This window comes from Lepidochelys kempii, chromosome 1 (assembly GCF_965140265.1).
Source record: "Lepidochelys kempii isolate rLepKem1 chromosome 1, rLepKem1.hap2, whole genome shotgun sequence".
Taxonomy (NCBI): domain Eukaryota; kingdom Metazoa; phylum Chordata; order Testudines; family Cheloniidae; genus Lepidochelys; species Lepidochelys kempii.
This window is the reverse complement of record NC_133256.1, coordinates 26,782,129-26,806,663: the sequence shown is the minus strand read 5'-3', so window position 1 is coordinate 26,806,663 and position 24,535 is coordinate 26,782,129. Positions and strand designations below refer to the sequence as shown.

Sequence of the window (24,535 nt, the reverse complement as noted above, 5' to 3'; positions counted from 1 at the left end):
CAAATCAGACTTCTGCCCTCACTTAGGTCACTGGTAGTGTTTTACACCCACTTTTCACTCACTGGGCCTGATTCATAAATGCATTACTCCAGTTTTGTACCAATGTAAGTCTATTTAAATCCAATGGAGTTATTCCAGCATAAAACAAAAAGAAAAGGAGTACTAGTGGCACCTTATAGACTAACCAATTTATTTGAGCATAAGCTTTCGTGAGCTACACCTCACTTCATCGGATGCATAAAACAAGTAACAAAGTGGTGAATCAGGGTCACTTTGCAACAGTGCAAATGGCTGCACAAGAAACAAGAAGGTGGAGAATCAGACCCAGGCCTTTAAATGTAAAGGATTCCTAAAGTTGTTGTTCACATCTCAAAGGTTACAGGCAAAGAGACAGTTTGCGTTTCAATTTCAACACAGCACCATAAGCAGTTTTTTGCAATGCAGAAGGCAAGTTTTAACCTGTCTTAATATAAAGTGCTTAGTGAGTGGGCTTTGTGCAGGGGACCTACGTGGGGGATGTGGGGATGGAATCCCATTCCAACTGGGAGTAATGTGCAGAAACACAAACTTGGCTTTTCTATGGCTGGTACTACAGCATCCAGTCTGTTCTCTCCCCCACCCAGAGGTTTGGCCAGTCGGTTCTTGCCACTTGGCCCCCAGTTCCCAAACGTCATGATCATGCTGTTGCAAAGTATGCCAACATGGAGCACAACTCTGCAATAACAGGAAGTTATGGAATGGCCTCTCCACATACACTGGTAGTTTGGCTGATTTTTCTGCCCTGAGAACTCTCACAAGGGTGGTGGAAGAGGATTTGGCCCTTAAATAAAAACTACAAAACAAAGTTAACGAGTGACCCAAGACCAAGAATATATATCTGAATGCTCCAGCTATCAGGGTCTTGAGCCATTCAGCACTAACTCTTAAGAAAACTTCTTTCAAAGTCCTCCAAAGTCTGCTGGATGATTCCAGGTTTGTTGACGCCCAGAATGCACCTTCATTCCTTAGTAGCCATCCAGCCCAATAATGACCTGGTCTACTTCATTTGTGAAGACTGTACAGCAAGATTGTGTAATTGCAAGCCAATTTGACAGTTTTCTGAAAGGATTATATTAAAAAAAAAAGAATTCATTAGTCTCTTGGATAAACTGCTGCTACCACCAATGAAACCTACATACCATGCATGATGTTACCCTCCAGAAAGTCCTCGGTGTGATTAAAGTCATCAGGACACTTATGCAGATACTTTTCAATATTTTCATTCAAATACCAGGACTCATTTTCATCAAAGACCATGAACAGAAGAGCAAATTCACGATCAATCTCTCTCCTTAAACCCTTTTCATTTAGTATTCCTTTTCTGCAAATTACTAGCGGCCCAACCAAACCACTGTAAGTGTCCTGCAATTAGATTTTAAAAAAAGACATTATACACAGTACATAATATTGCTATTAACTATAACATTGAGCTATGGTTAAATTAATAATTGTTGATAGTTCACATAACATAACTGAGAAATAAATACAGATATATATCAGTTAGAGCAGAACCTTATATTTTCCCATGGGATAAAGAAATGACTGACAATGACTATGCTTCCTAGAGTTCAGGCATTATATTTCACAGTCAGGACTGTAACATAGTTTTCTACTATAAACTCAAACTTCCAATTTATCTCTGTTTTATAAAACCTTTTAAATAATAGACATAAAAATAATTATTCCAACTCCAGGAGTTGTAACTGCCACCATCTTGTAAGAAGTAAATGAAAAATCTAGTTTCCATTCCTCACACCCAAAATGGATAATAAAGTTTTCTACTACCCAGTTTTTTACTATCCAATTTTGTTTCAATTCAATGTGCACATGGGAGAGCCAGGCAAGAATGCCTGGAGATATCTGCATGCGGAGCACACATCAGTTCAAAAGAATCAAAGCTCTCTCTACACTGCAATCAGAGGTATGACTGCAGCACCCAAAGACATTCCTGAGCTAGTGAACAGTAGTGAAACTGTGGCAGCACACGCTGTTCGAGCCCACCTGGGACATTGGGTACGTACTTGAGCCGCTAGCCTGTGCTGCTGTGGCTTCACTGCTATTGTTCTTTGAGCCAGTTAGCTGCAGTCACACTTCTGATTGTAGACACAGCCTAAGAGACAGAATTTCACAAGAGCATTGAGAGGTTCTGAGTCCTAAACCACTTCATCAAGGTGCCTAAATGGTGCCTAAGCTCTTCTGAAAATCCAACCCCTGCCATGCAACAGGGTCAAGGTGCTGAAAGGAGAATGGGGATCGTCTGCACTGGGAATCCAAATTTCCACCTGATTACTAATCAGTAAACCACAAGCCCTTCTTCCTCTTGGCTTCATGTTATTCTGTGCATAGGCGCCGACTCCATAGGTGCTCTGGGGCTGGAGCACCCAGGGGGAAAAATTAGTGGGTGCTCTGCACCCACTGGCAGCCAAGCTCTCCTCCTCCCTGCCCCACCTCCTCCTCTGCCTCCTTCCCTGAGCGCGCCGCGTCCCCACTCCTCCGCCTACCACCCAGCGCTTCCTGCCCGGCTGCCGCCAAACAGCTGTTTGGCCGCTCTGGGAGCTGGCGGGGAGAGGAGCAGGAATGTGGTGCACTCAGGGAAGGAGGTGGGGAAGAGGCAGGGCCGGGGCAGGGATTTGGGGAAGGAGTTGGAATAGGGGCAAGGAGGGGGCGGAGTTGGGGTGGGGACTTTGGGGAAGGCGTTGGAATGGGGGCGGGACCTCATGGAAAAGGGTGGAGTCGGGGTGGGGTCAGGGGCAGAGGTGGGTCAAGCACCCACCAGCAGGAGCACAAGTCAGCGCGTATGATTCTGTGTGCTATTTATGCCTGTCTGTTGCTGCATTTAGTCGACTCAAAAGTCTAACATGGTAACAATGACTTTCTAAGGATTTTCATGAAGTAAAGCAAAGGTCACACCTCCACCCAAACTGCCCTAAAGTTTTCCTTGAAAAGGACCAAATTTAGTCCTGATGTAACTCCCCTGATTTCAATGGACTGTACATGGAGATGAATTTGGCCTTACTCATGCATCATCAGTAAGGCTGCGAGTCTGTTACAGAGGTCATGGAAGTCACGGATTCCATGACTTTCCGTGACCTCGGTGACTTTTGCAGCAGCAGCAGTTTGGGTGTGTGGGAGGGGGCTCAGGGCTAGGGGCAGGAGGGTGCGGGGGGGCATTTACCTTGGGGTGGAGGGCTCCCACTGGCATGGCCCCGCAGCTCCTAGGTGGCAGAAGGGCCAGGGCGGGGCTCTGCACCGTGCGCTGCCCGCACCCACAGGCCCTGTGCCCGCATTTCCCATTGGCTGCAGCTCCCGGCCAATGGGAGCTGTGGAAGCCGGCGCTTGCGCCCCTCCGCTGCCTAGGAACTGCAGGGACACGGAGCCGGGTAGGGAGCCCCTGCCAGCTCCCCCAACCCTCCCACCCAGCACCAGTGGGGTCCTTGGCCATGTTCCAACCTCCCCCCAGTACCCACAGTACCTCCAGACCCTCCCCTCCTGAGCACCCCCCGCCCCCTGCCCAAGTTTTGATCTCAGGTATTTTTAATAAAAGTCATGGATAGGTCACAGGCCATGAATTTGTGTTTATTGCCTGTAACCTGTCCATGACTTTTACTAAAAATACCTGTGACTAAAACATAGCCTTACTCATCAGCTGTCATCTTCAAAAGCATGAATTACCCAGTCCTTTAAACCCTTCCTCATGCCAGTAGTCCTCACACAAGTATCAGGGTGGATGTAGTCCACTCCCAATAATAGATGAGGAGGTGTCAATTCCAGGAGAGACAAAGCTGCTTTTGTAATGAGCCAGCCACTCCCAGTCCCTATTCAGGCTCAAATTAATGGTGTTAAATTTGCAAATCAATTTTAGTTCCGCTATTTTATCAAGCATTCTTAAAACTACAATCCCCACCTGGGGAAGTGAGTAAACAGATTGACAGAGCGAGACGGGTACCCAGAAATCACCTACTACAGCACAGGCCCAACAAGGAAAATAACAGAACACCACTAGCCATCACGTACAGCCCCCAGCTAAAACCTCTCCAGCACATTATCAACGATCTACAACCTATCCTGGAAAATGATCCCTCACTCTCACAGACCTTGGGAGACAGGCCAGTCCTCACTTACAGAGAGCCCCCCAACCTGAAGCAAATACTCACCAGCAACTACACACCACACCACAGAAACACTAACCCAGGAACCAATCCCTGTAGCAAATCTCGTTGCCTACTCTGTCCCCATATCTACTCCAGCAACATCATCAGAGGACCCAACCACATCAGCCACATCATCAGGGACTCATTCACCTGCACATCTACCAATGTGATATATGCCATCATGTGCCAGCAGTGCCCCTCTGCCATGTACATTGGCCAAACCAGACACTCCCTACGTAAAAGAATAAATAGACACAAATCGGACATCAGGAATGGAAACATACAAAAGCCAGTAGGAGAACACTTCAATCTTCCTGGACATTCTATAACAAATTTCAAAGTAGCTATACTTGAACAAAAAAACTTCAGAAACAGACTTCAAAGAGAAACAGCAGAACTAAAATTCATTTGAAAATTTAATATAATTAATTTGGGCCTGATTAGGGACTGGGAGTGGCTATTCGAGTGATCAAATTTGCCCTCTCAACATTGGTTCTCCACTTGTGAGGTAACTCCCTTCTCTTCATGTGTCAGTATAATAATGCCTGCATCTGTAATTTTCACTCCATGCATCTGAAGAAGTGGTTTTTTACCCACGAAAGCTTATGCCCAAATAAATCTTTTAATCTTTAAGGTGCCACCAGACTCCTTATTGTTTTTGTGGATCCAGACTAACACGGCTACCCCTGATACCTCACACAAGTAGTGAGTAAAGGTTTGCAGGATCCAGCTCCAGTTTAGGAAGCCATACATAAAATAACAACCTTTAGTTACTACTTCCCAGTTACCTTGACAAAATTCACTGTTGAATAATAAACCCAACTGATGCAGTTTGGATCAGAAGAACCCGGACCTGACCTTTCTGGGACATTCCATCTGTATGTATTTATTTCCCCTGAAACAGTAGAGAGAAAACAGTTTTACTAGTTTTGTAGGTGACAAATCTGAGGAATTGTCACAGATTGAAGTGTCATTAGAGGAGGTTTTGGAATTAATTGAGAAATTTAACAGTAACAAGTCACCGGGATCAAATGACATTCACCCAAGAGTTCTGAAAGAACTCAAATGTGCAATTGCGGAACTATTAACTATGATTTGTAACCTGTCCTTTAAATCAGCTTCTGTACCCAATGACAGGAAGATAGCTAATGTAACGTCAATATTTAAAACGGGCTCTAGAGGTGATCCCAGCAATTACAGATCGGTAAGTCTAACGTCAGTACCTGGCAAATTAGTTGAAAAAATAGTAAAGAATAAAATTGTCAGACACACAGAAGAACATAAATTGTTGGGCAAAAGTCAACATGGTTTCTGTAAAGGGAAATCACATCTTACTAATCTATTAGAGTTCTTTGAAGGGGTCAACAAACATGTGGACAAGGGGGATCCAGTAGACATGGTGTACTTAGATTTCCAGAAAGCCTTTGACAAGGTCCCTCACCAAGGCTCTTACATAAATTAAGTTGTCATGGGATAAGAGGGAAGATCCTTTCATGGACTGAGAACTGGTTAAAAGACAGGGAAGAAAGGGTAGGAATAAATGGTAAATTTTCAGAATGGAGAGGGGGAACTAGTGGTGTTTTCTATGGGTCAGTCCTGGGACCAATCCCATTCAACTTGTTCATAAATGATCTGGAGAAAGGGGTAAACAGTGAGTGGCGAAGTTTGCAGACGATACTAAACTGCTCAAGATAGTTAAGACCAAAGCAGACTGTGAAGAACTTCAAAAAGATTTCACAAAACTAAGTGACTGGGCAACAAAATGGTAAATGAAATTCAATGTGGATAAATGTAAAGTAATGCACATTGGAAAAAATAACCCCAACTATACATACAATATGATGGGGGCTAATTTAGCTACAACTAATCAGGAAAGAGATCTTGGAGTCATCGAGGCTAGTTCTCTGAAGACATCCACGCAGCGTACAGCGGCAGTCAAAAAAGCGAACAGGATGTTCAGAATAATTTAAAAAGAGATAGAGAGTAAGACTGAGAATATCTTATTGCCCTTATATAAACCCATGGTACTCCCACTTCTTGAATACTGCATACAGATGTGGTCTCCTCATCTCAAAAAATATATACTGGCATTAGAAAAAGTTCAGAGAAGGGCAACTAAAATGATTAGGGATTTGGAATGGGTCCCGCATGGAGAGATTAAAGAGACTAGGACTTTTCATCTGGGAAAAGAGGAGACTAAGGGAGAATATGATAGTGGTATATAAAATCATGAGTGGTATGGAGAAAGTGAATAAGGAAGTTATTTACTTGTTCCCATAATATAAGAACTAGGGGCCACCAAATGAAATTAACGGGCAGCAGATTTAAAACAAATAAAAGGAAGTTCCTCACACAGCACACAGTCAACCTGTGGAACTCCTTGCCCGAGGAGGTTGTGAAGGCTAGACTATAACAGGGTTTAAAAGAGAACTGGATAATTCATGGAGGTTAATTCCATTAATGGCTATTAGCCAGGATGGGTGAGGAATGGTGTCCCTCGCCTCTGTTTGTCAGAGGGTGGAGATGGATGGCAGGAGAGAGATCACTTGATCATTACCCGCTAGGTTCACTCCCTCTGGGGCACCTGGCATTGGCCACTGTTGGCAGACAGGATACTGGGCTGGATGGATCTTTGGTCTGACCCAGTATGGCCATTCTTATGTTCTTACCAACAACTGTTGCATGTTATGAGTTTTTAAAATAGAATTCAGATCTTACGGTCTCATAACCAGAAATGTAAAGAACCAAATGTGCACCATATGCATTGAGGAGAAGCTGTGTTATAATAGGCTGAGGCCCACGAAAATAAGCTCTGATAACGATGCTGAAAACATTTCTGTTTTTTATTAGAGGTTAGAGACAAACTGGAAGATTCTTATAAAGATTATGTAGCATGAAATGATCAAGAACTGTATTAGTATAAGATTAATGTCTCCAGTTGTGTGTTGATCCCTGATTTTACAAAACAAAATAATTTGACTGAAGAAACTGTTGTGACCACATTAAATTCTCTATATTTTAAAAAATAATACAGCAGATTAATTATTTTCCTTGTGTACTACTGCTTTTATTAATATTTTCTATTTGTGTTTTCACAGCGCCTAGGAGTTCCAGTCATGGACCAAGACCTGACTGTGCTAGATGCTGTACAAATACAGAATGAAAAGATGGTCCATGGCCCAGAGAGCTTACAATCCACGTATAAGACAAGAGACAACATATTAATACAGTAGAGAGATGGGGGAGTACTGGTCAGCATGTTAGGCTTTGGTCTCAGCACACCACAACATCAAGATTATTAGTAGGCATCACAGCAAAGGACGGTTTTAAAGTTTAAAATGGGCAAGATTTATTTATATCTGTGTTTAGGGTATGGGCAAACAGAAACCCCATTTACTACTATGTTTAGTTGTATATACTGTTTTATAATATAAATGTATACTAAAAAATGGTGACTCTCAAATATGGCTCCGACCTTTATGAATATCACACAAATGCTGCATTACCACTACTATTTTAAATTTATGGGACAAAACCTTGCTGTTCATTACCGTATTGATTTATTTATTTATGCAGGGCAGACATGCCAAACCTGCAGAAAAAAAAATGCAGAAATTGGGCTTGTTTTTGGCTTAATTGGCTTGTGAGTTGCTTGTTGGCTAGTTTTTGGCTTGTAGCTTGTTTGGTTTGTAGCTTGTTGCTTCTTGTTTTTTTTAATCAGCTCCTGGCAAGCAGGGGGAAAAGGGGCGCAAACAGGGGCAAAGGGCAAGCAGGGACAAGGTGGGGAGAGAGTCAGGGGTGCACAGCGGGCCCACCACAGTCCCAGACTGCACGCCGGGGGGGGGGGGAAATCGAGTCACATAGAGCGTTGGAGTATTTAGGGATTGGCTTGTTTTGGCCTGGTTTTGAAACGGGATTCGCTTGATTTTTGAATTGTTGTGAAAGTCGGGGTGCTTATTGACTGCGTGAAAGTTGGCAATTTTAGTTGGGGATTGGTCCTGCTTTGAGCAGGGGCTTGGACTAGATGACCTCCTGAGGTCCCTTCCCACCCGGATACATTCTAGGATTCTATGAACTGTGAATTGCAGGGCCAGGGAGGCTTTTAAAGGCACAACCCTGGACTTAGGAGAGGACATGGAACTACAGGTGCTCTGGCAAGCATTCTGCCCCCCCCCCCCGGGACATGGACAGGCAAAGTGCAGCCACTACTACAGTCTTTGTGGGGCACCGCATTATTCCTCTCCCTGGGTTGAGCCTGCTGGGTGGGCTGTTGAGGAGGGAGGGCATGGCCATAGCCCTGCCTCATCCACCTCTTTTTTTACCTTCCCACCCCACTTGGGATGCTGTGGGACTTACGGAGTGAGGAGTTTCTGAGCTACACTGAGCTCAGGAACGATTGTGCCCGTCACCCATGCAGGCCATGCAAGACCCTTCCCTCCCTCCCCTGCCCTGCACACCTCTGCAAGGGCCAGGCACAGTCTAGTCCACATTTATTTCTCATGTGCAAGAATGTTGTTCAGCAACCCTTCAGTTCACATGGCCTGTGGGTAAGTCGCCTGTGCGGAACAGCAGGTAACATCCACAGTGAGACCAAATTAAAAGACAACAAGTTTTAACGGATACTGTTTGGGACAATGCAGCCATATGCATGTCAGTACAATGCACGGGGTAGAAATGATGTGAGCCAGTCTGTACTGCTGCAAGCAGGGTCTGCGTGAGCGCTCTCCTGACATCTAACGATCAGCTAGGGAAAAAGACTTCAGGAACAGTCCGTGTTTGCACAGGTTCTATGCTGACTCTGCCTAGGTCCTCAGCATGATGGCGCAGCTTTGCCAAAATGATCACTTTTGTCTGGTGCTGGGTTACAAATCATTTTAGCAATGAGTACAGAGGTAGTAAAATATTGTTACCCTTACTGTATGGGTAAAGGGCAGCTGAACTGTGCTTAGCCTACCCTGATTGAGGGAGTCACCCTAAACTGAACCTCACATGCTAAGCAGAGGGTAGAAATGCCAAATCCCAGCCAGGAGAGAGGGGGTGGGAACAGTTGTTTGTATCTGGTGGTATGACTCTGCCCAAAGAGTTCTAGTGACCAATTAACCTTCCCCATCTCCAGTGAGTCTTCGCTAACCAAGGCCAGCCAACTGTGAGTGGGGTAGAGGAGAGTGATGTGTTAGACTTTCCCACCAGAGGGTGGGAAACTGAGGCAAAGGACACGTGCCCAACACACTGTAGGGTTGGGTTTTTGCTTAGAACTGCATGCTTTTGAATGTGGTTGTGATGTTTTCCCAAACTAATGCTTGGTTTCCTTTCCCTTTTATTAAAAGTTCTCTTTTGACATATACAGACTCAGTGCTTGGAAGAGGGAAAGTATTGCGTCTTAGAAACACCCATGGGTGGTGTTAAGTTTTCCCAGATAACCGGATAGGGGCTTGAGCAGGTTCTGCTTTGTATTGTTAAGAGGAACTCCTAGATATTGAACCTGACCCTTGTTGCTGCCGAATCCATCTGGCAGAAGGGTTACACTGCAAAAGGGTTAAGAATCACAGGGAAATAGGTAATTAGGAATGACTGCAGACCCCTATGCTCCCCCACTGTCATGGGGAACCAAACCAATGGAAAGACAGAGACAAGGGGAAAAGTGGCTATAAAGGATATTGCCTCTCTGTGTAGTTCTCCTCCCCCCCTCCCCCCATCCTTTCACCAACAAGAGTCAAGGAAAGATGTGAAGGGAGGACCCTGCAACCATACACTTCAAGAGGCATGGTCCCCTGCTCCATAGATTAAAGTGATGGGCATTTTAGACTCTTTTTAGACATTTAGCTCTAGGCTAATTTTCTTTAATTTTCTTTGTTTTTGAAAAATCAGAGTGTGGTGATCTGAATTAGGGTGACCATATGTCCTGATTTTACAGGGACAGTCCCAATATTCAGGGCCTTTTCTGATGTAGGCACCTATTACCTCCTACCCCCTGTCCAGATTTTTCACACTTGCTATCTGGTCACCTTAATCTGAATGCAAAGTTCAGGCTGAGATTTTAATAATCTAACAGTCATGAAAATCAGGGTTACCTTTCCTACAACTTTACTGTAACCCGACCCCAGTGTGCCCATTACAGGCATTACAACAATGTCTATCATTATAACACTGCAATGCTGGACAACGTATATACTATCTAGCAACTAACAGAACAAAAAGGAATCATACAAAGGAGCTGCAATGTATTAAATAATAAACATGCAGCATTTGGAACCTCTGTATTATATGCATTTTTGTCAGCTGTGTGAAAGATAGAAATTCCATTCTGTGAAGGATTTTGAGATTTCAGAATTTGTTTTGATTTTGAACAACACACCAAAATTTCACAATTCTCCATGAAAGAAAATTCTCGGGGGGGGGGGGAAGGGGAGGAATCACATTGATCAAAACATATAGTTTAGTTTCAACTTCAACTTTTATTATTATATTATAATATATAATACACCGTTTAAAAGACTGAAATAGCAAATGGTTTCAAAACAAAAAATTGAAACATTTCATTATGAAAATGTTGAAACATCCTGGAACTTTTCCCCCTCCAATTTTTTTTCTGAAACAAAATTTTAGCAAAATCAACATGATTTCAGTTTTGATGGAACTGAATTTTCCGGTGGAAAACGGTTCTGCATAAGCTTTTTTAGCCAACTCTGAAGGAAGGTTCCATTTGTAATGCTGATGCACAAAGAAGCAGAGTTAATGTTGTTGGAAACCTTAACTCTGAATTCCTTGATTTTTTTTTTTTTTAAGTTATTAAAATCTCAGCCTTTGGCCAAATGCAGCACAGGTATAAACTCTACTGACTCCAGTTAATTTGGGCCTGCTTCTGCCTATTCAGAGTTTGGCCTACTAAATTACATCACTGTTTCCATATATCACATAAAATGCCAGTTGTAACCCCTTCTTTCAGTTAAACATCACGTTTGGGCAGTATTACTGATCTTGATTTTGCAGCCTTTACCTAGGCAAAACTCCTTGTGGCTTTGGGCCTAATCCAAAACTCACTGAAGTCAATGGGAAGTCTTTCTGTTGGCTTTGCTATGGATTAGGCCCTTAGGCCCTGATCGGATTCCTGTTTAAGTAAATGGAAAGACTCCTATTGATTTCAGTGGGAGTTGGATCAGGCCCCTATTGATTTCCGTTTGAGTTTGCCTGAGCATGGGATCAAACGAAAATGGAAATATATTGTATACCGATTCCCATATGTTCAAGAGATCTCTTCTGCTCGAGCCTGATATCTATTGTTTTTATTGAGTAGAATTTTTAGTTCTGTGTGCCTAAAGTAAAGTTGCTAAATCTATGTTTAGGCACCTAATTTTAAAGTCTGAGCCATTGGTAGTATTAATTATTGTTTCTGAGTGTCCAGAAGTGTCTCAGAAACAAGTGAAGACAAAGTCCCTGCCCTAACAAGCTTACACAATCTAGAGCCTACTAATAATAAGAACCTAGCTAGACAGACACATAGACGGATAAATCTAGAATTTACTGTGCCCAAAAATATGTGTAGGTGTCAGAAAGTTTGAAAAAAGGAATGTCATTTGATTTTTAAAATGATTTCTTCATATAAGATTTAAGGAGCTCTTCTGTTGCTCAAGAATAAATGATCATACTTACCAGGCATAGTGATTAGCGTTCCAGGTCTTTCTCCACTACCCACTTCCTCTATGCCATGTGCAGTTATTGAATAGGGCCTGTTAGCTTTATTCTTAAATATAACCAGTATGGAGTCACCAACCTCTGCATGGATTAAGGGCCCTAAATGAAAACAACACACTATGGTGACTAATGTTGCTCTTTTAAAATAAAGAAAACTGGAGTTTGTCCAGAAGTCAGCTCAGAAATGGATATTTAATAATATTTTTTACAAGTTGTAGAATTTGCTAGCGTTTAACTTGGAAGCTTACTTTTGTGACATGTCTAGGGTGACCAGACAGCAAGTATGAAAAATCGGGACAGAGTGTGGGGGGTAATAGATGCCCATATAAGAAAAAGCCCCAAATATTGGGACTGTCCCTATAAAATTGGGACATCTGGTCACCCTAGACTTGTCACTGCTGCTCATAATGAAAGTAAAGAGAAATCAGTGTAAATCCACATGCGAAATGCTGTGAGACCAAAGCTGTAAAGAGGAGTGCTAACAAGTAGTTAAGGTTGAACAATAATTTCATAAGCGATGTCTATACTAGAGACCTTTCAGCAGCACAGGTGTACCGATGCAGCTGTAAGATCTCTCGTGTAGCCGCCCTATGCCAACAGGAGAGAGCTCTCCTGTCAACATAATTAAACCACACCCCTGAGCAACATAAGTTTTGCCAACATAAATGGTAGTGTAGACATGGCCTTAGGGAAACAATATTCTTCCTCAGAGCCCATCAGAAATGCTCAGATTCCATTAGCCTCCAAGGACAGAACACCAAAACAGGTCCCTAACCCCAGCAGATATGGGGTATCCCAAATATGGCCAGTCAAAAGTCAATTTTTTTTCCAGTGAAAAATGGTTGGGGGGTGGGGGGGTTGGGGATTTTTTAAACAAATGAAAATGTTAATGAAAAATTTTTCAGAAACTGAAAACTGATTATTTCTCGTGGTTTAATAATTCAAACCTATTTTTGGTTTTCAGTTTTTCTTTGGGGAAAAAAGGAAAGTTTCCATGAACCTTTTAAAAAAAAAAGGAATTGTTTTCATTACTTTCAAAAATGTTCACAGAAAATCCATAGCATTTTATGACCAGGTCTAGCCCCACCCCTAAACCACAGGAGGTGATGATCATTCCATAGGACACAGGTAACATTTCCAATTCTCCAACCCCTAATCCCAATCCAAACACCTAACATCCAGTCCAACCTGCCTGCCCACAAGAACATCGCAAAAAAAAACACTGTGCATATGAAGCTAAGGTGGATGCCGGAAATGTCTGTTTGTCCATCCTAGCTGGATGAACTTTTTACCAGGGTCAGGCGCTGGGATAGTTTTATTAAATTTAGCACCCAAAAAACACCCCACACGTAATCTGCACGTGCCCAAATTGTGGTTGAGTCCAAATTCGGAGCACACCATACTCTTTTGTTGCAACCACACCCTGCTCCCCAGAGCTTTTCCCACTGACCTGTTCAGCATATCTTCAATCTTTAAAGGGATAGGTAAATCTTAAACCTGGCACTCTTATATGTGTTACATACTTCCAACAAACTGCTTCCTGTTTGACAATATCTGTCTTTACAATCACATGATTGTTCCCCTCTATTCAACATTGGTGAGGCCTCATCTGGAGTAGTGTGTCCAGTTTTGGGCCCCACACACTATAAGAAGGATGTGGAAAAACTGGAAAGCGTCCAGTGGAGGGCAACAAAAATTATTAGGGGACTGGAACACATGATTTATGAAACTGGGATTATTTAGTCTGCAGAAGAATGAGGGGGGGATTTGATAGCTGCTTTCAACTACCTGAAAAGGGGTTCCAAAGAGGATGGATCGAGACTGTTCTCAGTGGTAGCAGATGACAGAACAAGGAGTAATGGTCTCAAACTGCAGAGGAGGAGGTTTAGGTTGGATATTAGGAAAAACTCTCTCACTAAGAGGGTGGTGAAACACTGGAATGCGTTACCTAGGGAGGTGGTAGAATCTCCTTCCTTAGAGGTTTTTAAGGTCAGGCTTGACAAAGCCCTGGCTGGGATGATTTAACTGGGAATTGGTCCTGCTTTGAGCAGGGGGTTGGACTAGATGACCTTCTGGGGTCCCTTCCAACCCTGATATTCTATGATTCTATGATTCTATGGTGAAGCACTGGAATGCGTTACCTACGGAGGTGGTGGAATCTCCTTCCTTTGAGGTTTTTACGGTCAGGCTTGACAAAGCCCTGTCTGGGATGATTTAGGTGGGGATTGGTCCTGCTTTGAGCAGGGGGTTGGACTAGATGACCTCCTGAGGTCCCTTCCAACCCTGATATTCTATGATTCTATCATTCAAATCTGTGCAAAAATGTGTGAAAAATCACTGAAAAATCTGGGACCGATCCAAGTGTTCATCGTTTCCTTCTACAACAAAACTGACACAACCTATTTGGTTTTGGAAAGAGATGCTCTCTTGCATTTGTGAGTTATAAGAGCTACTCGCCTAGGATTGCTAAGTGTTCCTCGTGTGCTGATCTCACTTTGTGCTCTGTAAATTCTCCATTTGTGTACTCTCTGTAAACCACCTTCTTGTATTTTGAACCAATCCGATCTTCACCTGGGCTTACAAAAATTTTCCCGTAACTGAAAATTAAAAAAGACAAAAGTTAAAAGTGCAAAACTATTTAACTATCTAAAGTGCTAATGAAAGATTTGCTTTATTACTACTTGCTGGGGAACACCTCTTTAGCATTCAGTTTAAGGCTTTTACATCTTACGTGTGACAGATGTGTGAATACCTTCATATTCATCACTGTGACCATTTGGGCTTAACAGCAACAGTAAGGTGATAACTCAGAGCCTTTTACTGCAGTAGCTTTACCTAAACAAAATATGGCCAGTCAAAACCAGTATTGGAGCCTGACACACACACAATGAGCAGTTCTGATTCTATCCATAAGAGGGCAGTGATACACACTAGCCACTGATGCGTTTTAATATATGTTACACATTTCTGGCTCTGACCATAATGCCAGTATGTATGAGATTCTCCTTTTGGGAATACCAATCATCTAGTCCTCCTACTCCAGGTTTACATAATCACACTGCTTCTCCCCCCCACCCCAACCCAGCATCTTGGACTAAACACTAGAAAAAGAGTGGATTGGTCAGAAGGGGGCACTCAAAAACAAACTAGATTAGGGAGCATTGGTCTTTCATTACAATGTCACCTTCAAGGCGTACTCTGGGAGGGGAGTCTCTAGGTTGGCTCACATGTGCCAAGGGTGGAGCGGACATTGTTTTAATCAAATTCCTTGTTAGGAGAAAGTGCCTCTTTCTGGGATTCTTCCACATGGTTACATGACATACTGCCAATGGTTCTCAATAAATCTATCTTTGTTGGCTCCTTTGTACTCCTCACTTTTTTTTTTTTTTTTTTTTTTGAACGGGTACATTTTGCCAGACTGGCACATATTTCTGAAGTGATTTGTCTTTTTGAAGTTGCCAGGTTCAAACTCCCTTATGTTCTTTGGAGGCTTGGAAGTAAATGGGCACTGCACATAGATGCCTCAGAAATTCCTTGCAGAGTCCAAATTTCCCTAGAACAGCACAGTTCAGGAGAACAGTTAAAAAAAATGGCTTGGCTGTGGCTATACTGGAAGCCCAAACTGTGTTTTAACTATGTGGGGGGCTACTGTGCTGCAACCAGGGGTTGATTTTCCATAGACCTGAGCTACTTCATCTTCAATAAGGTCTTGTTCCTAGCAGTGGCTGAGTGACTCAGACTTAATTGGGAGTTGAGAGTGCTCAGAATCTTGCAGGATCGAGCTCTAAGGTCCTGATCCAAAGCCACCTGATGTCAACAGGAGTTCTTCTATTAACTATAATGGTAACTGAATCAGGCCTTAAATGAGCCAGTAAAATCATCAGATTTGCCTGAATTCTCGTACTTTGTAGTTCTAGTCCTGTGGCAGACTAACTTATCTGTCCAAGAATATAAAGAACTGGGTAAAGCAAAATACTTATTGCTGGCAAAACTAGCTTAAAAAAAATTTTTTTTTTAAAGTTTGTGGAAAAGGTAAATACTTTTCTTATCCCTAAATATAAGAAAAAATGGAGAGACAAGGTGGGTGGACCAGTAACAGATATTATCTCCCCACTGTATTCCACTGAATGCATCCGATGAAGTGAGCTGTAGCTCACGAAAGCTTATGCTCAAATAAATTTGTTAGTCTCTAAGGTGCCACAAGTCCTCCTTTTCAATAACTAGAGTTCAGGCTGGTGCTGCCCCTATAATGGGGTGAAACAATACCCTGGATCCACCCCTTTGCTACCTCAGCCCCACATTTTGAGAAAGTTCAGATAAGGATCTGAACGCTGTGTCCCAACCCCAAGTTATAACGCACTACAGTATTAAACTCAAAGTGATGATATCCTATTTAGCCACCAGATGCCACTGTTACACCCTTTGGTCTGTGTTTATCTATCTGTAGCCCAACAGAAAGGGCTCAGGAAGCAGGGGAAAGGGCACTGGAAAGAGAAATCCAAGGCCAAAACATTGCCAGGGAATCCAAAACCTCAGCAGCACCAGCTCACAGGGGAATGTCAGCCAGAGAACAGAGCTGAAATTTAAAATCTAAAAATACAGAACAACATTTTCAAAAGTGCCTAGCTGAATTAGGAGACCGAGTTCCCTTTCAAAAGTAACGCAGGTGCCTAACTCCTGTGGGAGCTAGGCGCCTCATACCTTTGAGGAGAGAAGCTAGGCACTTAATTCCCTTTGATGATCTGGGTCTTAGGAGCCCCCATGCCACTGACTTTCAATGAGACCTAGGTTCTTAAGTCACTTAAGCACTTTTGAAATTTTTACCCAGAAACCACATTATTCAGTAAGAAATAAACATATTATAATTTCTTTGCAGAAAATACCTGCTTTAGCAAACATCTAACACATTCCAAAAGTATTAGCTAGCTTTTCTGAAACCCAAAACACATTTAGGTTTTGCCATAAGAGCATGTATGAATACCCATGAATACAGTTTGTTAATTGGACTTCAGTACCTTGCATCTTTGCCACTCAGCGCCCAGGTCTTATTAGGTGCATAATCCCATTCCAGTTCTTCCGCAGCAACGTAATATGTTCTCATGGTTCCATAGGGCTGCCCCGGGCGAGCTGTACTGCTACACCTATTCACTTCATATGTCTGTTTCATTCCAGCCACAAAGTGATCAAATGTTCTGCAAACCACTTTAAAAATGCCTGCAAGGAAAAGCACTGGGGATTTATATAAAGGATAAAATGACAGGATTAAAGATAAAACCCCATTCCTCATACTTTAGTAACCTGTCCCCAAAGCAAACTAGATCTGCTTTCGCATTGAGAGCCATGCAGCCAGACACTTGTTCTCACACAGAGCCCCACTGAGATAAGTAGAGATCCTCACAGGTGCAGCTGCACGCCCATGTGGTTTTCAGGATGGTCAGTGAAATGGACATACACCACTTTTCTCCTTTTGCCATTTACAAACTATGGTCTTGATCCTGCAATGTAAGTCTTTTCACGATCAATGGGAGCATTCATTCACTGGTATTTAATAACCAAAACGTGACCACTGACATAAATGTATCCATGAGAAAGCAAGTAACTTTGCTACCTCATGAGAGCTGACATAATCTTCTCTAGAAATCCCTAAACATCATCCTTGATATTTTTCTCATTTAAACCTGGATAAGCTCTCTTAGCTGAGGGAGTACTGATTTACGGTCAACTGTCAATAAGATGGCTGGCCTTTAGAAATGAGCTGGCCAGCAAACCCTCACTACCCTTAAGTACCATCCAGGTAGCTGTGTTATCTATCTAAGTTTATCACACTTCCAACTGCAGAGTTTCAGGAGTAACATTTTTCTAATACTATAGTGCCATTTCTTTTCCTGCAGATGTTCCTTCAAAGAATATAACGGGGATAGTAGGGCATCCTACCCACTTTGTTAGGTGGGATCGGGCAGCAAATCCAACTGCAGGCTGCTGAACACCACTTTGCTGAGAGATAATGGACTCTTGCTTAGAAGTTTCGGCTCCATTTTAGTTGGCATTCAGCTTCTGCTGACGTTGGCTTGTGTTTTAGGCACCTATCCAGATCCAGAGCTTTAATGTTATTACCTGATCAACTGTGCAGCTGTGAAATCATTGATCAAATAGTAAAGTTAGGAACAAGAACATAGCACCCTTTTATCGAAGAGTCTCAAAGTGCTTTGCAAACATCAATACTTGTATTAACAGACAGATTGCACTGTGAAGGCCCAGCCCAGAAGAGTAGCTAGGGCAGAGCAGTCTTGCCCCAGGGAACGTTCTGGAAGGCACTGTGCCACAATGACTCCCAGAGCTCCTGAGAGCACAGCTGTTGTGCCATTCCTCAGGGCTTGTGTACACTACAGGTTATGTCAGTGTAACTTACGTTGCTCAGCAGTGTGAATAAGCCACCCCGAGCGACATCAGTGACACTGACCTTAGCGCTGGTGTGGACAGCGCTAAGTCAGCAGGAGAGTTTCTCCCACAGACATAGCTACTGCCTCTCACCGAGGTGGTTTTATTATGCTGACGGAAGAGCTCTCTCCTGTCAGCAGGGAGTGTCTTCAATGCAGCTGCGCTGTTGTGGTGCTTCTAGTATAGACTAGCCCTTAGAGTGTAAACTCTTCAGGGAAGGGACGACTCTTACTAGGTGTTTGTACAGCACCTGGCATAATGGGCCCTGATCTGACTGGGAATTACTGCAATACATAGGGGCCAGTTGTGCCACACACGTATTCACCAGCATGAATCAGGAATGAATGCTTGAGCCTATACTAAGTAGGAGGGTGCAGCATTTGATCGTCCCCACTGGCAAGTGCAAAGAGAATTAGGTGAAGCCATGACTCCTCTTTCTCCTTCCCAGAGAGGTTCCCACCCACAGGGGCCTAGCTCTGAGCAGCTTTTGCTTTCAGGGCTTACAAGGACAGTGGTGGCTTCCCATAAAATGTGTGAAAGATGGGCAAGGCTTCTTGTATCCTCCTTCTTGTGCACCCAAGCAGAGGCTGACCACAATCTGGCTCTGAATAATTACATCTTGCAATACCCATGTGAGGTAGGTAAATGTTTTCAGATCCATTTGTTGCTGGGCAAGCTGAGGCACAGAGAAGTTAAGTGATGTATTCAAGACCAACTCAGTGGCTCAGTGGTTGAGCCAGAAGTAGAAGTAGAGTACTAACTCTCAGTACCTTACTCTACATACTAGATTCCAATCCCACCCTACTGCTTATAAAGCAAAGGTTATGGAAAATTAAAACATCCTTTAATTAAGATGAATCACAGATGTTAAAGACTGAAAAAAATCCATTAAGCCATTCACTCCAGCTTCTTGTTAGTGCAGGATCAAGAGAAAGGCAGATTGTTTGTTCAGATGCCCAAATTCTGGCCTGATTTATACTCTGTAATTCCATTGTAGATGATAGCATTGCATAGGATGCATGCTGGAACAGAATTTTCTTTCTAGTCCATACTTATACTCATCACACAATGGACCAAATCCAGCTTGCTAATAAACATACATAACTCCCATTGATGTCACATCGCCTATGTCTACACTATAGCTACACACAGCTGTAATGGCTGAGCAGTTAAGGCATTGGAACTGAAATCCAGTGGGGTTTCCCTACTCAGCTTTGAATCCTGCTCACAGCAAGAGCTGTGTTTTAGTTAAGCACTTGAATAAACTACTTAGGGAGGTTTCGAATCTTCATCATTGGAGGTTTTTAAAAACAGGTTAGACAATCACCTGTCAGGGATGGTTTAGATAATACTTAGTCCTGCCTTAATGCAGGGGACTGGACTAGAAGACCTCTTGTGGTCCCTTCCAGCCCTATGATTCTATGAGCTAGGGGTGTGATTTTGGTGCTCATATACACATACTCATGAGAGCTCATCTAAATAGCAGTGTAGCCATGGTAGAGGCAGAACAGGCACAGCTGAGCCACGGAGAGTACAGACCCTCCTGAAACTGGCGGGTATGAGAGCCGGCACAATTGTGTGTACATGAGCTGGGGAATTACACCCCTAGCTCATAGTGCAGGTGTTTGTTAAATGCTCTGGCCAAATTCTTCTCTCAGCTACACTGTTGCAAAACTAACAACTCCACTGGAGTTACACCAGTGTAAAGGAAAACAACACTGGACCCTAATGTTTGCAAAGCCTCTCTCAGGGCAGGATTTGTCCCATATTAATTTTGAAATCACATCACTGGATGACTAATGGAGAAATGGGAACATCTTTTATGCACACTCTCTAGGTGAAATGGAGCCCAGTACAGAGGCTCAAGGCTATGCCTCACTTCAGTCCCACCCAAGATGTCACTACAGATCTTAAGTCGTGCTGGCCTTGTTCATGGGGGTGAATTTTACCTTTAATCAAAATGCTGTATTTAGAGTTATGGAACATTTTATGATGATCCTCTCTGCCTGCCTGTCAGTCTGTCCCACGCCCATCGATGTGGGGGTGCTGTCTTTTGTTCCTTGGTGTACATACTTACCTGAATTCTAGCATCTTAGCAATAAAGAACTTTGGCCTGAAGTAAGGCTCCTAGATTCACATGCACTTTATGACCCCTTCACATTGCCAGAGAAGTGTAAATGGACCTTAACATAAGTGATAATCAAGCGGTTTGATTCCTCTAAACAGAGCAATATTGAAATAAATTCAAAAACATACCCACGTGGTCTGGCTGCATGAGCGCTGTCCCCGACGAGTGGGGAAACAAGGCCAGAGTATCCCTTGTCGTCCCGCTCAAATGGATGGTGTTTCCTTGGAAATGAACTCCATGCATGTCCGTGAAGGTACCTAAGCCAATCATATGCCAAGAAACGTTGTCATCCTTGCACATCACCAATCCTGGCAGATTACCGAACAAGTAGCCATTTACAGCTGAAGGAGAAGACAGTCCAGTTAGTAAGATATGTCATAATTCTGCAGATACTCTGCTAGCATGTCTAACCAGGGAACTCTGACTGAGTAGGTCACATTAATTAATTAAGTGAAGCACTGCACAGGTGGTATCTATCAACAACAAGTACGGAAGATTAATTGCCTTAATGCTGTTCCTATAAACCCCTGTCTGGGTATCTGACCTACTGTTAGATTTCAGTCTTAGTCTGTGAAATGGGATCTCTTAATTCTTTACACTGCAATGGCAGCTTTCATCCAAGCATTTCAAAGTGCTTTCCTAACATTAATTAAGCCTCACAGCAACCCTATAAATTAGAAGCGCCAATGCACTCATGGTTAAGGCAAAGGAGTGGGCATAAGGAGACCTAGATTATAGTCTCAGCTGTGACTCAGCCTTCTCGTGTTACATAGACCAAGTCACTTAACCATATTTGGCCTCAATTTCCATTTTTATATAATTAAGATAGTAATCCCTCTTTATTTCCCAGAGGTGTTGTGGAGCTAACTTCAGTAAGGTTTGTAAAGCACTCTGCAATACTTGGTACTTTTTGTCCATGTCAGCATAAGGAACTATTAAGAGATACTGCCTCATACTGTAAGAATTAAATATAATCATCTGAACAAACCCAATTCTGAGTTTATAGGAAATGAATTAAGACAGGCATAATTAATCTAAAGTATGTGATACTGAAAGACACCACATGCCTAGTATTTCACAATATTTCCTTTATAATTAAACTGATGTAACATGAGCAGTTGACGGCATAGGTGTAATAGATTATTTTCATTTTACAGACAGGGAAACTGAGGCACAGAGAGGTTAAGTGAGTTGATCCAGGTCACACAGCTAGTCAGGCACTATCCTGATGGGACCAAGACATTCTGACTAAGAGCCAGATTCTGATCCCCATACACATGCGGAGATGCAGAATGAGATGTAGTCTTATTTACTGCAATGGGACCAAAGTACTATTCAGTGAGAGTTAGGGAATCAGAATCCGGCCCTAAATCAGAATAGCCAATCCCAGAGCACGTTCCCTCACAAAGAAAAGCATTGTAACCGCAGCGACGAATGATGACAAAAATTGGTAAGTCTTACACATTCACTATTCATCTGCTTAAATATCTCTGGAAAGTCTTATTTACAGATTCCATACCGTGCATTTTGTTGGATTCCTGGAAATCCTCATCTTCATTGTTTACCTTTGAGGGGTCCCCAGTAAACACCTTAATATTTTTGTCAAGATACCAGCTGAGATTCTCATCAAAGACTGTGAAGAGCAGATAAAATTCCTTGTCTATTCCTTTCTACAGTCAGGGAGGAAGCAAATGCGTTAAAACGAAAGGTGCCTGCAGAATTACACATGTAAAGACTTTTTTTCTCATGAACTTCATGACAGCAAAATAAATACTCTGCTTCAGTCGTTCTCTACCTTCTCCATACCGGCACCCCATGCCACACCAGGACCTTTTCCACTCAGCCATAAAGAAAGGCAGGTTGTTCATGACCCCCAGATTGAGGGCTCATGTTCTACTTTAGTCTGTATAGCTTCTTATACCGCACTCACCACCACGCTATCTGAATTACATATTAATCGGTACACAGAGACTGACACACACCAAAGCCCCTGATCTGAACACCCAGGAACTATGACGATGTTCAGATGCGGATCTGGATCCAAACTTTGTATATGGGGAAATTCAGAGTCTGATCAGAACTTCATAGCTTAGGTCCAGCTCTAGTCTGTATGAAAAATGTAATGCCTCAGGGAAAATGGAAAAAACAAAGATACGACTATAACACACTTAGCTTAGCGGGCAATGCCAATTTCTTCCTGACTTCCACTGATGAGCTTCCACTCTTAATAATGAAATTTGTTTACCCTTTCAAATATTTTATTAATTGGGCTGAGCCCATGTTGTGCAATTCAGACCTGGATGTGAACTTCTCCAGATCACCAAATCATGCCATTCAGGATAGGTAAACACGTCACATTTAGTACCTGTGTTCCATCACGATTCAAAGTGTTCTTTCTACAAACTATCAAAGGTCCCACAAGGCCAGAGTTGGTGTCCATGACTGGATCAGATGCTGAGTAGTACAGGTAAGTCAGGCACGGTGGATCGCTGGTGGTTGGGCCTACGTTTTCAGGCACTCTCCATTTGTATGTGAAGGTCTCACAGGGTTTAACATGGGCTCCCAACTTCCAATGTCCTTAAAATACAAAACCAATAAAAGCACCTCCCCAAAAATTACACTTTTCTTCCATTTCCCAGAAAATAAGCAATAGTTGGAGATCAGTCACAGTCATTAGTTTCTGAGAACACGTTCTCCGTTCTAAGCAAAAAAGCAGCACAAACACTGTCCAAATATTCACTGCTTTTTTCCCAAGGGGATTGGCATGCCCAACTCCCATTGACTGCAGTTGGAGCTGTGGGTACTTAACAATTCAGACTCTGTTATCTGTTTCTTTCTGGCTCTGCAACAGCACACCAGAAACTTTGTTATGGTCTCAGGAGTGTTGCTTGCTGTTTATATGTTATGACTTATTTGGAAGGGGGTAGTGTCATGCAAAGGTTTGGTATATTGCTCCTCACAGGAAACTCAGGGACAATGTTAAACTAGTAACACACCAGCCACGGAGAATGTCAGTATCACTGTGTGAAGACTTACAAAAGGGACTTTCTAGGACGGTTAGAAAAAGGAGTCGATTCTGCACCCTTCAAACACAATGGTAAAACATCCACTGGCAGCAATGTGAGCAAGAACAGGCCCAAAATGTGCTTTAAGATTGAAGAAATCATTGATTGGGCTGGTTGTCTCACTGCAGTTAAATGTGTCTGCCACTGGCATTTTATTCTCTCTGTGGCAGTTTATTTCAACTGAGCTCCTGAAATATTTCACAGGACCACAGAGGATACATTTGAAAGCTTAGATGGACTATGAACAAGTATATTGACATTATTACTTGGGATTACAATATGTGCTACAAACCACACGATAAAGAATGAAGAAGCAGAGAGTTATACTGAAGAATGAAAAATGACAGCTCTTAGTAAACAAAAGAGCATTGCTTTGGAGATAAATAACCCTCTGCCACAGGATAGGAGTGAGCTGCAGGATGGGAGAATACGTCTAGACCTCATAAGAAAAAAAGCTATATAATGCACCCAAGGTACAGTTAGTGTTTGGCCAATCCATGCCAAGCATGGCCACAGGAATGAGTGCATCGCTTAGAGCCCTATTACTAGAGAACTCCCACTGAGGTCAGAACATGAATGTGAGCAGACAGAGCAGAAGCACACTTCAATCCGGGGATGTCTGCTGATGTTGGTGGCAGCAGGGTCTTTACCGACGACATCAAGGCTGGCCTCAGGGTGGTCTTGTTTCAGGAAAAGAACATGGCTGGCTGCCTGCCTGGATGCCCACATTACACGCTGGGAGATCAGGGATTGAACGTGTAACAGAGGGTGCTGCTGCGGTTTGTATTGATTTCATTAGTTTGTTTACATTTTCCCTTTACTAGCCCTGCACAACTCCCTGCTGGGAATCTGTCCTGTGCCTTAGTTCCAAGTGCTGCCAGGGCAGTCGAAACAAAGCAGGTCGGCCAACAAGCGACTTCCCCTTCTGCTGAATGCTTTAAATGAGACAAAGTGCTACAGAGCCTATGCAGAAATATTCTCAGATTAGGGAACTAGAACGTTTAGGCCTAATTTATACGGTG

The 24,535-nt window shown here is 42.9% G+C and overlaps 1 protein-coding gene across 4 annotated transcripts in view; it reads right to left on the bottom strand.

Annotated features, from left to right (window-relative positions):
• The window catches only part of HEPHL1 (hephaestin like 1), a 66,410-nt gene that overhangs the window by 8,423 nt on the left and 33,452 nt on the right, over positions 1-24,535 (bottom strand). For all 4 annotated transcript variants that reach the window (XM_073337319.1, XM_073337329.1, XM_073337339.1 and 1 more), the window contains 8 exons: positions 22,814-23,025; positions 21,968-22,118; positions 20,577-20,789; positions 16,898-17,096; positions 14,340-14,479; positions 11,841-11,981; positions 4,979-5,085; positions 1,179-1,401 (listed from right to left, as the gene is read on the bottom strand). In XM_073337319.1, coding sequence (XP_073193420.1) covers positions 1,179-1,401; positions 4,979-5,085; positions 11,841-11,981; positions 14,340-14,479; positions 16,898-17,096; positions 20,577-20,789; positions 21,968-22,118; positions 22,814-23,025 — 1,386 coding nt within the window. The remainder of the gene's footprint in view (positions 1-1,178; positions 1,402-4,978; positions 5,086-11,840; positions 11,982-14,339; positions 14,480-16,897; positions 17,097-20,576; positions 20,790-21,967; positions 22,119-22,813; positions 23,026-24,535) is intronic.